This window comes from Gekko japonicus, unplaced genomic scaffold, assembly GCF_001447785.1.
Source record: "Gekko japonicus isolate JY-2015 unplaced genomic scaffold, Gekko_japonicus_V1.1 scaffold48, whole genome shotgun sequence".
Lineage (NCBI taxonomy): Eukaryota > Metazoa > Chordata > Lepidosauria > Squamata > Gekkonidae > Gekko > Gekko japonicus.
Window position 1 is genome coordinate 2,135,102 of NW_015174273.1, and position 15,964 is coordinate 2,151,065.

Sequence of the window (15,964 nt, forward strand, 5' to 3'; positions counted from 1 at the left end):
ATTTGCTAAACTATCCTTAGAATGGAAAACTGAAAAAAGGTAAAACTAGTGGCTGCTGTACAGTCATGGAAAGAGAGAAAAGGAAATTGAGTGCTGAGGGAACTACAAAGTAGAAGAAGAAGAAGGAGAAGAGAAGAGATTGGATTTATACCCCGCCCTTCACTACCCAAAGGTGTCTCAGAGCGGCTTACACACTCCTTTCCCTTCCCCTCCCCACAACAGGCACCCGGTGAGGTAAAAGAAGAAGAAGAGATTGGATTTATATCCCACCCTTCACTACCCAAAGGTGTCTCAGAGCGGCTTACACACTCCTTTCCCTTCCCCTCCCCACAACAGGCACCCGGTGAGGTAAAAGAAGAAGAAGAGATTGGATTTATATCCCACCCTTCACTACCCAAAGGTGTCTCAGAGCGGCTTACACACTCCTTTCCCTTCCCCTCCCCACAATAGACACCCTGTGAGGGAGGTGGGGCTGAGAGAGCTCTCAACAGAAACTGCTCTTTTTTCAAGAACAGCTTGAAAAACGGCTTGCCCAAGTTCATCCAGCCAGGTGCAAGTGGAGGAGTGGGGAATCAAGCCCAGTTCTCCCAGATTAGAGTCCGCGCACTTAACCACTACACCAAACTGGGCTCTCCTGTTGTATGTTAGCATGAGACCTGCAGAGCTGCATGGGGCTCCCAAACCACAACCCTCCCCCCCAGTTCTATCAGGCGACAGTGAATGGGGTGGTATACAGAGTAATACATTTAAGGATTTTCACAGAGCAGCAGCACTGCTGGAATTCTGAGACACGCATTTTAGATGATGGAATGAGATCCCACACACATTCTATGATCCTTTCCCCATTCCTTATGCTGGAATGGAGTACAGGAGTATCTTCATGCCCAAACATGTGGTCGTTTATCTGAGTCATTACTTGAACCTATCATGTCTGGCTGAGCCTTGACTCTCTGGGACACCACCAGAAACTGGTAAAGCTATTCCAAGTGTGAAACTGTGCAGATTTATGAGCAAACAACTCCTTTATGCATGGGAACCGATTAAGTTTACAAGGAAAATGAAAAATCTGCACAATCCATTATTTTAGTACTTGTAAATCAGTAATCCAATATAACAATTAATACCGTAACAGTGCTAGTTTCTGTGAAAAGTTTTTACAAATATTTATTTTCCAGGTATTTCGCATTTCTTGCATTTCAGCCTGAATAATATCTCTTTGGCAGTATATCTCTGGATAATGACAGGCTTGCCTCATCACTCAAATAATGTATGGTTTAAAATTCCAGAAAAGGGATATGGAAGGGCAGCTGTTAATGATTTAATGTGTATAGATGTATGGTATTTCATTGCTGCAGGGAATAATGTATTTGGAGCTTCAGTGAATTCCAGGAAAGGGGGAAAAGGTATTCTTCACACTAAATTTCAGATCTACATATAAGATGAACACACAGTGATACCTCTTCCCTTCGATCTGAATGGTACCTGCAGCCACTTAAGTACATTTACAGTGAAATCCAATGCAGAGTGATTTCAACGCGCTTAGACTGGAGTAATTTTGCACTGGATTGCAAAGTTAGAACAATGGCCCACAGCTATGTTCTGTGCTGTACCCTTGCAAAAGAGTACATAGAATTATACTAATGACTAGGATGCTAGGGTCTAGTTTTCCCCACATACTCGGCACATTTCTTTAGCCTTTGAGTGCATTTGGAAAAAAATCTCATTTTAAAAGAGTTAGAAACACCTTCGTATACCAGCATTTCTGTTGGGATTTAATACAAAATGCCATTCAAGGTAGCATGTTTGAATTCTTCTACAGAATGTCTAGGAGACAATATGCTCTTATGTACAAATAAGCAGGGGGCGCTCATAATTGAAAAAAGTACTTCTATAAAGATTATGCATACTGATATAATAAAAATGCATTAATATATCTGCTTAGATTAGCAAAACAGAATGAAGGTTTTAATATAAAAATTCCTTTGCTTATACAGTTCCTGGTTCCATCATCTGCTCCTCACAATCACAAATCTAAGCTAAAAGATAATATAATTAACAACACCCTATATCCTTCATATAACCGATACAGTGATCATTCGATTAATCAGGGGCATAGACTGGGCAACCATCCATATGTATTGAAAGTGAATCTGTCAAGTTTTTTATCTGCTCAGAAATCACAGTGATATCAGAAAGATGGTTGTGTGTTTGATTAAGCAGCTGGTTTGGAGACAAGGCTGGCATATGAAGATGATTTGAGTCCATGATGCCAATTCTTGTCAGTCTGTCCCGTTTCAAGTTGGGAAATGGTACAAAAACATACATTAACACATAGCAGCCGTAGGTGTTCTATTGACTCATTTGTAAAAAAACATTCAATGTGATCAAGTGTTTTAAAAGATTCAACTTTTCACAACAAAGCCTGATAAATTAGTGTATACCCCTACTACATACTAAGTTCTAAGTTGGTCTGAGGCACTGGCAGAGGGAACATTCTCAATGCAAGAATCACCAGATTAGTCTTAACGTCCAGAACCATTTTTGGTAGAGGAGAAAGTGGGGAATATCCTCCTAGCAGCCCCTGGATATAATCTGGGTTACGCTTCTTTGTCCTCTGCTTGCCCACATAGTTAGTTTTATTTGTTTATTTTAAACTGTAATGTTTAAATTGGCTATTGTAATCATATTTTGGAATTTTCTGTAAGCCACTTTAGGTCCCTTTGGGGACACATGACAAAAATAAATTTTTGGCCTACGCTAATTGTAAACTGTAGCTATGCTAAGGACCCACTAAATTATAATACTGTTCGCCCACTTTTTTCATTACAGCTCAGTTAGATGCACCCATGTGATTTTTCTAGCAATCACTGCAAGAATGCTTCCTACTTCCGCAAGCAATTCCAGTTAAAGAATGAACCATATCTTACCACTGGCATCGGTAATGACAATCCGAGCTTTGGTGCTGTCATTCCCAAATCTGTTGCTCACTTTACACGTGTATTCACCAGCATCATCCAATGAAGCTCTCGAAATTCGAAGTTCTGAGGATGTCCTACGGGAGAGCAGGAGACAAAACATTATAACACACACATTACAAACTAAGAGCACTTGTGCTTTGTTCATTAAGCAACACCAACATGTGGGGAATACAGGCCAATACAATAAACCACCTGATTATTACGGTCCAGGCATTTTAAATGAAGGAGAGAAATGGACATTTTAAAAGAATGGACAGAAATATATTTATTTGAACTTCTCTGTTGCAGAAATAAGTGCATTTTCCATTGTTTTTACAGATAAACTATCGGAACAGCAGTTAGATTCTTCTAAGAAATTGCACATTGTGATTTGGTGTCACAATGGTACATGGCACCATAACATTCCTAAATAAATACAAGATATCCAGTCGCTTAAGCTGCTTGGGCTTATAAGTGAGTCTAGAGAGGGTGATCTGAGGGGTGTCAGGCAGATTCCCCCCACCCCCATCTATTTCTGGCCACAGGGGACGGCAAGAAGACAAGTTCCATATAGAGATGCTAAGAACTTCACAACAAACATGTTTGGCAGGCAAATGCACCATTTTTAGCAGCTGCAATTCCCCAGAGTCATAGATGGCTGGTCAGGTACTTAAATTATCCCAGTGGATGGAAACCTACAGCTCCCATGAGGCTGTGCAAAAACACATATGTACAATCTGCTGCTGATCCAGAGAAATTGGCAACCATTAACATTGATTCAACAGTCAATATTAAGACTTTTAAAAAACTATAAAGTGTTCATATATGATCAACTGTTTTTGTCAACTCTTCATTTAAACAATTGGTGGTAGAGCAATAGTGTGGCAACAAAGGGTGTGGGGAGGGGGCCATTAATGTGCACTGTGCCTGGAATGAACAGGCTTGAGCTACTTGCAAGGAACATAAACTGCCTGCCAAACAATCAGTTCTCTGTGTACGACAAGTGATCAGGATGTGAACTGAACCAGCAGGTGCTCAAGCATCCCTCATTCCTTACACTAATAGGCTAAAGCAGGCCAAGTGATATATCATCTTCTTTAAATACTTCTGGTTTCATGTACTTTTGTAAGCAACTAAGATACTTCCTTTGCTAGCTATAGATCACTTGTGCCTTGCCTTACTCTGCCCTCAGCTGCACAAGTACCCAGGGATGCCATAATTGTGATTATAATAATTTTGGAAAGCTCACTGGTGAAGCATTACTCAGCATGAACAAAGAATATATTTTTTTAACTATTTGTTTTATTTATTTACTTAAAATTTAAAATAACAGTAACAAATAATATATTCTGGCCAAAATTAAAGATTTTAGGGCCCAATTAAATATGGTCTAGGTTTAAGAATATTTAACTCTCCTATAGGGGAGGCTTTTGGAAGGCATTAGTTACATGCTTCCGATGTTTCTTTTAAATGATCATAGAAAGAAAAACTTACTTTGTAAAAGTTAAAACCGAAATTCTGCAAATTTCAATGAGATTACCACCATGAAGATGTATACATCTTTCGCTTATAATCACCCTGCAGGAGAATTCAGTGCCTTCTTTCCCTTTCTTGCTGGTGACCTACTGATCCTTCCAAATCTAGCTTGCAATCCACATGTTACCTAACAGCTGTCCAAGTCATTCTGACCTAGTGTGAATGTTTGATGACTGAGGAATTGGACTAAAAGAATAATATGAACATTCAATGCTCATGTAGCAACATCTGCTTCCATGAACCAAACAGCTTGAAAAACAACGACCCTGAAAACCAGAACTCATCCTTTCTTATAGCCTCCTTCAGAGCCAGCGTGATGTAGTGGTTATGAGTAGCAGACTCTAATCTGAAGACCCAGGCTTGATTCCCCACTCCTCCACATGAAGCCTGCTGGGTGACCTTGGGCCAGTCACATTTCTCTCTCAGAACTCTCTCAGCCCTGCCTACCACACAGGGTGACTGTTGTGGGAAGGGAAGAGAAAGGCGACTGTAGGCTGCTTTGAGACTCCTTACAGGAAAGAAAAGCAGGCTATAAAATCTACTTTCATCTTGTTCCATCACAAAGATCTGCACTGATCTTTGCTTTTCAAAATATAATCCTTGCCAAAGTGCTCTACTGGAAGTAAGATCTGAGAAAGGATTTCCATGTGACTGACAAGTACAGACACTGATAAACATGCTGCTGTCAGGCAAAGATCCATAAACGAATGCTCCGCAGGTATCCACTATAGTGAACAAATCAAGGTTCAGATAATTCAGCCATGTTTGGAAAGGGCTCTGAAAAATGTGGGAACAGGCCAGAGGAACGTTCCCTTGCGATCACTATTTGTGTCTAACTCCTTGCAAGAAGAGTGGAGGTTGATATACTTGTGTGTTCAACCACTAGCTGGCATAGTGAGGCTATCAGTATGACTGACACATTCATACATGAGAAGAAAACACTACTAAGAGCTGGTGTAATATAGATATCTCACATAGCCAGTTACTGCATCCATTAGTTGGACTTACCAACAGTGTAAACACAGTTTATGTAAAATTGACACTGAGTGAATAAACATCTTCTGTTCATTGGCTCACCTGGACAAGAGAGGTCACGGGAACTTGAACAGTTCCATGCAATTGTGACCGTGAAATAGAGGAGAGCAGCAGTCGAATGGCAGAGGAAAGAGAGGGAGAAGGAACCATGGAATTGAGGCACAAACCAGACGTATTTCTGAGTGTAACGACAGCAACAGGGGACTACACTGATTAGACAGATGGGGTGAAAAAAGAAAAACCCTGAGCTAAATGGCACAGAAGGGCCTTCAGGAGCAGGGGAGACTGGTAACTCACCACATAGAGTCTTCTACTTTGTGACACCCAGGCAATACCACTGCACTGAGCAAACTCAGATGTGGAAACTAAGCTGTCTAGATATTACTTCAGGAAGGAAACAAGAACTCCAAAGTGACTGGGGTATCAACGACATGAGGAAAAATGTTTGTCTTTATAAAACTGTTGTCTTGAATCCTTGTGTTTGTTCGGATTTCAGATTGTTATACTACAAAAAGACTGAGGCTTATACTTGTCACAATATTTATCTCCTGCCTCCAAGAAGCTCTGAACTGTATATATGTGGATAATCCATCTAATACCCACAAGCTGGGTTGGGCTGAGAGCAACTCACTTGCTGAAAGTCATCCAGTAAGCAGAGAACAGAACCTGTGCGTCCCTGGGTCAAAGTCCAACTGTACCAATATGGCCATGGTTCTGGTACTGTATGCCTCCCCACAACCAAATGCAAAATATTTTGAGGTAGGTATAAGAGATAAAAGTAGGTACGGACTAGGTATAAGATGTAAGACTAAAAGTTAGTTAAGAGCAGCAAATGCTGTCCTCCATGGCTTGACTCTTAAAATTCTCCTGAAAGGATGAGTGACAAGAATAAGTCTACTGATTTATTTCAGGATCAAGTGTTTTTCTTTTTAAAAAAATTACAGAGAAAGCACATTTTTAATAAAAAGTTAAAATGTCAACTTTGGGAACACACAGAGTTGAACCAGTAGTATAAAATTCTTAAAGGGTCTCTTAAAAATAACGATCTAAAAAAACCCTTGAGGATGAAAATTTTTAACACAATTTCTTTCACAGGTGGTATAAGTAATCAAAACTGTTGGTGACCAAGAATAAATAGCTAATAATTAATCACTTTGGTTGAAAAGAGTTTCTCCAAATACAGTAATTAGGCAGAGCCATTCATAGCAGATGAAAGAAAGAACAGTAAGCTAAAAACTGACATTAAGAGATATCATAATCACTTTCCAGTGGCACTTTTGGAATTATCATTCAGAATACTCATCTGGTAGCAAGAATTCAAACGAAGCCAATCACAATGTGGAAAGTGCTGCAGCACCTACACACTACACTTCCTCAGCAATTTCATTATTAATGCCCCCCGCCAGTTGAAGCAGCAGTGACATATGAAGAAGGGAATTCTGCCACAAGGGATTGGGTGGGGGAGAAGAAATTGGGATTTACCTAGTACTGTGGCCTATTAAGGCTGCAGCTTTTAGAAAGATTCCATTTTTTAGATTCCATTTTTTTAACTTGCTTTGTGTGTATGTCTGTGTTTTGAGGAAGAAATATGTTTTTCTGCAACAAGGCATAAGCTACTCACTTTGATACTGCAGAGTAAGCACACGGCCCAAAGCAAAGCTGATGTTCAGAGTAAGTGTTCTAGAAATTATGAGGCAGGAAAAAGCTCTAAGAGCACTCATGCCTAATCACCAGTTCTTTCACACTCTCACCAAAATAATTCTAAAAATATTAAACATGGCATTCAAATGGTTTAAAGCATTAGAACACATTCTATACTTCCCTCCAGTGCTGTGAAAAACCATCCATGACTGTCACAGAAGCAGTATTTACATTTCTGAAAGCAATTTCAGCTTTTCTAGGGTACATCTTGAAATTTACAGAAACCACCAAGTAGGGCTTGATCAGAAACTGTGGTGTTGACATAACAAACTAGAAGTGATAGCTTGACAATTACTACCTCCTTACCCTTGAGAAGCTCTTCATTTGTTCACAGCCTTGGAGAGATTTTGTAAACCATGAAGCTGTGAATGACCTACTGTGTAAATCTCAGATGGCACCTCTCCCTGGTCTAGTCTTGCCAAGTCCCCCCGGGGGGTGGATCGGGCCCCGGGGGGAACTCCACCCCAACGTGCACGTCACCAGGAAGGGACGCGACTATGCCGGGCACATTGGGGGCCGGGCCACGGTCATCCGAGGGAAAATTCTATGGTTTTCCCTTGGATGGTCGTGGCCCCGCCCCCAGCATGCCACATCCACACTTCCTGGTGATGTGGATGCAGCGCGCGCTCCAGGATCGACCTGGGAGTCCCCCGCTTCAGGACGAGGTACAACTTGGCAACCCTACCCTGGTCTCTGCAGTGTACACAGTGTGTATGATCTTCCAGTGCTAAAAGTAGCAGCTTTTTACTGCTCATCAAAACAGCAAATGGTTCGGCTTCCGGTCTGGCTCCCGCGAAAGGCAGACGCATCCTCGGGTCGCTCCCGAGGGCGCCTTGCCCGCCCGCGGTGGAGGAGGGAATCCGCGCAAGCGGAGACCCGAACGAGCCCCTCAGATGAGAGGAGCTCGGATCCGGGGCGCTTTAGGGCGTTCCAGGGGGGAGTCTCTCTTTCGGTCGAGAGATCGGAGATTGAGACTCTCGCCATGCCCTGCCCCTTTGGACCTTGCTGCGTGAGCGACCCCGTTCTACGGGGTTTAGCGGAACCACCGGGCGTCACCGAGTGATGAAGCGGGGGAAAAAATGGAAAATAAAAGACTGGCGTAACTGTGAGTTGTCAAAATACAGAGAAAATGAACTAAGAACGTTTCCCCCCCCCTTCAGCGGAAAATGAGGAGGTTAATCCTCTATAAGCGAGAAAGAAAAAAAAGAAAAGAGGGGGGGAATGGACTGAGCGAATAGTGATGTTTTCCTTTGATGTACTTGAAAATAAGCAAGAGGTTTTGTTTCCCTGGAGCGCATTTTAAAAACTTTACTAAAAATAAAAAAACAAGATGTCGGAGCTGGGTAAAGACAAGCGGGGGAGAAGGGAGGGACTTCCGTCTGGGCGTTTGTGTCAACGTGAGTGCCGGCTGTTTAATATTTGGACTGTGTATGGCTATGAATCCAACGGGGATTGTGAAGGAAAAGAAAAGCTTGAATTGTGACAGCGGAAAGTGCCTCATGAGCGCTTATAAAAGTCAACGAGGAGAATCCAGCGAAGGGGACTGGGAGCGGATAAAAGCGAAATTGAAATTAATACCATTCTCAAAGCTGGAGATCTCCGGGCATGGCATGAAAGGAAGACAGCTTACAGCACAGGAACTGAAAGAGTTAACAGCGACCCGAAGGAGGAGGGGAAGAAGCCGGAGGCAAGAGAAAAACAGAGGAAGCCTCTCCCGTCACTGAGAGGGGAAAAGTAACCAGCGCGTTAAAGAAGCGGTTCTGAATGTGCCTTGAAGAGACTTTTTAACAGAAATTCAAAGGAACATTACTAATAAATTAACATAGAAAGTAACTGGAATGGAAAAAAGATGTTTGACAACACGCAGAAGAAGCCTTTGTTGATTGGACATTACTAACAGTTTAATCTAACAGTCAATACATCACTCAGCTTTCTCTTTCTCCCACTATATACCCTCCTTATCTTTCTTTTTAAGCGAAACTCCTCCCTTTTTTAGGGGAGTCAATAAAATCTTTATAAAAAAAAAAAAAAAACAGCAAATGGTTCCACTAGCAAAGAGAGCTTCCTGGGCATGCAGAAAAATGCCACACTCAAATACAAGCCCCTGAACTCCAATTGTATTGGGAAATTTACCTATAGTCCTTCTCTTGGGGAGGGGGAGAGGAAGCTGTTTCCTCTTCCTCAACAACAGCACATTGCACAAATTACCACGCAACATCACAAAGCTATGGAATGAGGTTTCCGGGGGCTTCAAGCACTGATTTTCAATTTTCCATTTTGAAGAGAATTTTCATATAGCAATGTTTTTAGCTTATGCGGGGCACACATGAGTAAGCTGCTTCCCTATCCCTCAATTTATGTATACCTCTTGGCTTTCCTCTTGGCTCAAGGTGGCCAAAGGAAATGCCTTTTAAGACTGTCAAACCTAGAACTTGGACTTCGGGAGAGCAACTTGTGCCATCAGGGCCTGATAACAGGTGTTAAATAAACTCTAAACAGTTAAACAAACTTTTCCCCTTAGCATGGTGATTTTGGGATACAGCATAGATGAGGAACCAGTTCAACAGGTCTACATCTTTCAGTTGAGGTGGCGGGCATTCAAGCTATTCTGGACCTCCCTGTCCTGTCCACAGCAATGTTTTTGACTTTCCCCCCCAGTGCCCTACTGTTTCTGGACACCATCTGGACACTGCAGTTTCTTAGGGTAATTATGTTATAATGCACGGGTTTGGTTGATCTGCTATTGCTATTTATTGTTTCATTGTTTTTATTGTTTGCTGATTTTATGTTGTGAGCTGTCCTTGAGCCCATTTTGGGGGGTAGGGTGGGGTATAAATTTAATAAATAAATTTTTTAAAAAACATGATAATGACCCCCTTAATACTGCAAAGCTTCGCATTAGGCCTTCATTAAGCTATGGTATTAAAGTAGCTTATTCCTCTCCTCTCCTTCACACCCAAGAACAGTACTAATAGGGATCTTCAATGTAAGTTTGCGCAGCTGAGTCGTGGAGCTTGACAGGGAAAGCCACCTCTAGAAGTATAAATACTTAGCAATGCAGAGCTACAACGGAAAGCTGTAAATTCACAATGCACCTTGGAGAAAGTTGGTAATCAATTAGAGTGTTGGCGGAAGCAAGGGTGGGGGAAATCTGCCTTACTTGAAATCAGGAAAATGTCAGCTGCAGTTACTTCACCCCACCCACATCAAAAGGAGCCTACTTTTTCTTTATTTCTGGCTCAAACCTGACACAAGGTGAAGTTTCCAGTGTTTCCAATGACTCTGTTATGCTTTGCTGCTGACAGGCTCAGGAGAAATACAAGCATTCTAAATTCTAAAGTAATCCGGTCCAATCATAACAAGTACCAGCGTTTATATATTTTAAAAGGGGTGTTTTCTGGACAGCTGTAGTGGCTTGGGCTTAATGCTAATACCTAGTACTGTGGTTTTCAAACTTTCAACCTTCAATTAACCCTTCTCATGCAAATTTGGCTGCCGAGAAAGCCCTGAAAATCTGGCAGGAAAACTCAGTTCCTTGCAGAGGGTTCTAAAAGTGCACATTCTGTTTATCTAGAAAACTGCCTAGACCAGAGATAGACAATGTTTTGGGGGACAGTGTGTGTGTTCAAGTGCTCCAGGTTACTATTGAGGCTGCACACTGCAGAGAAAGTCCCAGAGTGACAGGTACATTGTCTTCCCTACCATCACTTGTTTTCCTATCAAGAGCCTGATAAGCTTTGGGTGGAACCCAGAGTTCTCTTGAGCATGGTTTGAAAAATATTTGGCTTTTAAAAAATGGATATTAATTTCCTTGATATTAGGCACCAAATTCTTGGCACCGGGTGCTGGAGGCACTACGTAATACCAAAATTCTGTGCTTAAACATCTGACTGTAGAAAACGCACAAACCTCCCTTAGCTGTTAAGAACTAAATTTATACAAGTCCATGATGGCCCTCAGTGAATAATATTGTTTCAAGAATGGAAAGGACAAGGTGAGCCAATATTTCTCCCTTAATATAAAACATTTTTTTTAAAATATGGATTTCAAAGCAAACTGGGTTCACCAGAGAATCTGTTACCTTTCTGGAACAGTTCAATTAATTGGGATTCACAAGATAATATGATGGGGCAAAGGAGCCTCTGCTGGTTCTTTCTGCATTACAAAACCCTTTAAAATTATTTTGTCACAATCAATCAGGCCAGGTTTGTGGTTTAACTCCAACAGATTCTCTTCCCAACTCATCTGTCACTACCTTTAAGGCAATGACAGATGAAAACAATGCAGTGGGGAGAATTTATCCTTCAGCATTCTGGCGTTTAATTGGAAAGAACAAAAAAAAATGTTTTCTGTAACACAAAAAGGTTAAGTGCTTTCTTTGATTTTGGCTGCTGTTTGAGCTTCCCAGATGTTAGATGTTGTAGGGAAGCCACAAAAGCTCTTCTCTTTCTCTCACACAGAAGAATACTGACAAAAATCAACAGGATTTGTATGGGGATGTACCTCAATCAAGAAGCTCTGCATCAGGCAAAACCCACAAAAATGCATTAGGATTGGCATCTGGAGCTGAACATCTATAAAGCTGGGTGTCAGCTACCTTTGAAGAAGTCTTGGAAGTTTCAATAGGTACAAAATAAGGCGGCCAAGACTGGAGTCAGCTGTTCAGAACATGTAACTCCAGTGCTGCATCATCTCCACTGGTTACCTATTTGCTTCTGGTCCCAATTTGAAGTGCTGGCTATTTATTACTCAAAAACCTTTCACAGTCTGGGACTCTTATACCTACCAAATAGCATCCTTTGGTATACTCCCACATTCCAGCAAAACTCCTTTGCCTGGAACAGACCGTATAGAAAAGTCCGGCCAACAAGGTTTTTCCTGTGCTAGGCCCACCTCTCTGGATGCTTTCACTTGCTGCATTTAGGGAGGTATGTAAGATTATTTTATTTCTGAGGGTACTGGATGGAAGGTAAACTGCATTAGCAGATTTGTGTGCACTTCACCTTATGTGTGTGTGCGCCCTGTTTTTTCATACTGAGGGGCTGAGATGTCGTTTTGATGTCCTTGCAACCTGTTGTTGCCTTGAGTCTAAAGAGGCAGGATATGAATATTTTAAGTAATCCAGTACCATTTAATGAAGAATAAACTATGCATTTCCTCTTCCAGGCTTAAACTCTCCCTTTTGGCAGAGAACACTCATCCACACTATCCTTCCCCAACACCCTTAAGAGCCCATCGCTGGAGGAAGGACAGCATCAGCCAAATCACTTTCCTTCTCGGCTACTCTTCGTGTTATGCTTTTGTCATAAAATGTCACAGTGTTTTGGATACTACAGTTGATTCACAGAATTAATCTCTTATTTTGCTGAATTTGTATTCTACAAAAATGTTCAGAGTTCCGTTTAGCACCACATTGATTCTGAGAGCCAGCAAAGAGACAGTGACCTGCACAAGGCTATTTATTTATTTAAAACTTTTATATCCCATGCTGTCAGGCAAACTTTTACGAGGCAACCTGCATTTGTTTTCAGAGTAAAGCCAATTCTAAAAACAATAAATATTAAACCAACAAAATAAAAACCAATAACCAACGCTCCCTCTAAGCTGTAGAGTCCTGTGAGCAAAAATTCTACTTTGTGAGCTACCCGCATTAAAGTTGTGAGCAGGTGATTTGGCTATTGCATAAATTAGTTTGCTCTGGAGCCCTCCTTCCTGAGCTAAGAAAAAAATGTGTGAGCCAGAGGCTAAAAAACTGTGAGCTAGCTCACACTAACTCAGCTTAGAGGCAACACTGCCAATAACATAAACCCAAAGTAGAAAGTCACAGAATTTGCACATATCCAAATTGGATGTTTCCCACATCTAAGCCTAATATTCTACCGAGCCACCCTGACAATCTCATTAAATGATTAAAAATTGAACCAGCCGAAAAGGTGAAAACTGAAGCTAACATCCACATACAAATGAACTAAAATTATCAGACGTTCAGAGACACAAATTACAGTAGTGGTCTCTGGGATCATTGACCATAAGGGAAGATGGGACCAACTGGAGTTACTCCTCTGAAATGTAAACATTTAGCAAGTATATTATGGAGGACCTTCTTCAACATTTTCCCCGAACAGTCACAGGGTTGCTAATCCTCCTAGCTGATTTTAGAAAATCTGGAGCCCCCCATAATGGTCAGTGAAATAGATCTAAGATGTATACGCAGCAAAGCAAAGTTTATCTCGTGCAGCCAATATAATAGTTCTAAAAGCTACTACTTTATTATTATAAAGAAAGATACAACAGGAACAACACTGCAAAACCATCAAGCGAAAATAAAGTGATATCCATTAATTATATAGTTCTTTGCTGCAAAAACGTGTTGTTGGGTAGGCTGAGGTAATTAATACAGTTGATGCTTGCATCCTAGTGATTAATTTCACATCCCTTCCACAGCCTAGCTTTCAGATACATTGCTTTATACTTACTTTTGTTTTTTGGGGCTCTTGATCTTGATATTCTCCGGTCTGTTTCTTTTTGTTAATTCTTTGCCATTCTTTAACCATTTGAATTTGAGAGAGGGGTGCTCAGAACTGGCTTCACATCTGAGAACTAGCGTCTGACCCACAGTTGATTCCTGGCTTTTCATTTCCTTCAATTTAGGAGGCACAGCTAAAGAACAAAAAGAATGTGCAGGTGATTAAGCAGTCCTTCAAAAGGGAAAATGCAGCCAAAAAGTGACTCTGATCAGGGCAATCTTGGGAGTTTAGAATTTATGAAGATTATAAATTCCCTATAAAGTCTTTTGCTGTTTGAAAGCATAACGGGGGGGGGGGGGGTAGAAGAACAAGGGATCAAGACAGGAGTCACTAATTCACAGTGGTCATGGATCTATCAAGGGCACACTCACAGAAGCAAAACCCATATAATTTTTTATACCTTTACTTTGATCCATAGACTGAAAGGTGTAATACCAAAGAATGTTGATCCTGTATCTCAATTATTACTCTGAAGAAGATGCTCGTGTGATATTAAAGTATGGCTTCAGAATGGAAAGATGCTAAAAATAACAACCCTGTTTCTTAATCTGTATATTTTCTCATTAGTATTTGTTAATTTTTTTTGCTTCAAGTGCTTAAAAATATAGTTACAGAAGCTTAACATACTAATACGAGGTCTCTGAAGGCAAGTATCATAGTCTTCTCTAGTCTGTGTCTGATGCAAAGGATGCCAACTTAAATTTTCTTTGAACTTTAGCTCTCATTTGTAAAGGCAGCTGTTGCTCACTTCACCAAGAGGCTCACGTAAAAACCTATTAATACTGAGAAGTGCTTAATATCCAACAGGCCTCTTAATACAAACAGGAATGAACAATTTCATTATTATATATTTCTGTATTAATTTAATTCCCTTCATAGCATAAATTACCAATAAATTTACATGCAAACCAATTTGAAGTTGAGGCCCCTTCAAGATGAAGTTTTAGGTGAAGCACATACTTAAAAACAAGAGTGGTTTCACTCTGGAAAAGATGAAAACATTTTAACTATAGATTTTTGTCCCTGTTCGGATAACCTTATTGAGTCCCTGGTTCACGTGTTATTTCATAGTAGATTGTAGATTATATATACAGGCACATTTGCTGCTGATAAACTGTGTTGGTTGATAAAACTGTTCTCTGCACAAAAGACTCAAACTTTTATTGGCAGGGATTGACCAAAGAACTACTGTACTTGGAGATAGGTTTCTGCTCTCTGCAACGAAAATACTGACAGAGATAATGTCCCGTGCATAATTTACTCAGATTCTAACCCTAAAACTATTAAAAATACCTTCACTATTTTGCATGCTACTTTAACAAGCCACTAGGGTTGCCAAGTGGAACTTACCTTGGTGGCGGAGGACTCCTGGGTGGATCCCGGAGCGCGCGCACACACACACACGTCACCAGGAAGTGACGTTATGATGCTTGGGCATGCTGGGGGCGGGGCCATGGCCATACAAGGGAAAACTCTATGGTATGCCCATGGCCCCGCCCCCAGTGTGCCCAGCGTGCCCGCGTCATTTCCGGGTGACGCGCACGTCAGGGAGGAGTTCCCCCCGGGGCCCGATCCGCCGCCGCAGGGGAACGGGCCTCTGGGGCGGGGTTTTCCCCGCCCCCCAGGGGGACTTGGGATCCCTACAAGCCACCCCTATATATATATACAACTATGATATGTAATTCCATTTCATCGTCTGACAAAGTGTGCGTGCATCGAAAGCTCACACCTTGAATAAAACTTTGTTGGTCTTATTTTTTTAATAACAATTTTATTAATTTTATTAACATTCACAATAATACATATCAGTAACTGTAATGAAGAGTGAAGTCTTAAATTAACAATAACAACCACCACAGTTCCAAATGTCTCAGTCAGTACAACAGAACTAGCATAATAGAGTAATAACAAGAAACAGAGAGCCCATTCATCCCTATAAACTATATATTCATAAATTCATAACTATCATGTGATTTAAATGAATTTCTACCATCTGGGTTACAATCCAGTCTTTCTAATACAGGCCACCATTTGCTAAGGAAATCTTGGTATGCTGCATGAGGGTCGGATTGCTGGATACCTGATGAAATGTTATTGTTGGTCTTAGAGGTGCCATTGGACTCTAACTTTGTTCTATTGCTTCAGACCAACACAGCTGTCCACCTTGATCTACTGTTAAGATATACTAGGCTGAATGAAGTACGTAGA

The 15,964-nt window shown here is 41.1% G+C and overlaps 1 protein-coding gene across 1 annotated transcript in view; it reads right to left on the minus strand.

The window, feature by feature from the left end:
- Positions 1-15,964, minus strand: part of LOC107120938 (pro-neuregulin-1, membrane-bound isoform-like) — an 87,952-nt gene that overhangs the window by 15,136 nt on the left and 56,852 nt on the right. Inside the window, exons 2-3 of the mRNA XM_015423727.1 lie at positions 13,706-13,889; positions 2,928-3,052 (exon numbers count right to left, since the gene is read on the minus strand). Of these exons, the coding sequence (XP_015279213.1) occupies positions 2,928-3,052; positions 13,706-13,889 (309 nt within the window). The remainder of the gene's footprint in view (positions 1-2,927; positions 3,053-13,705; positions 13,890-15,964) is intronic.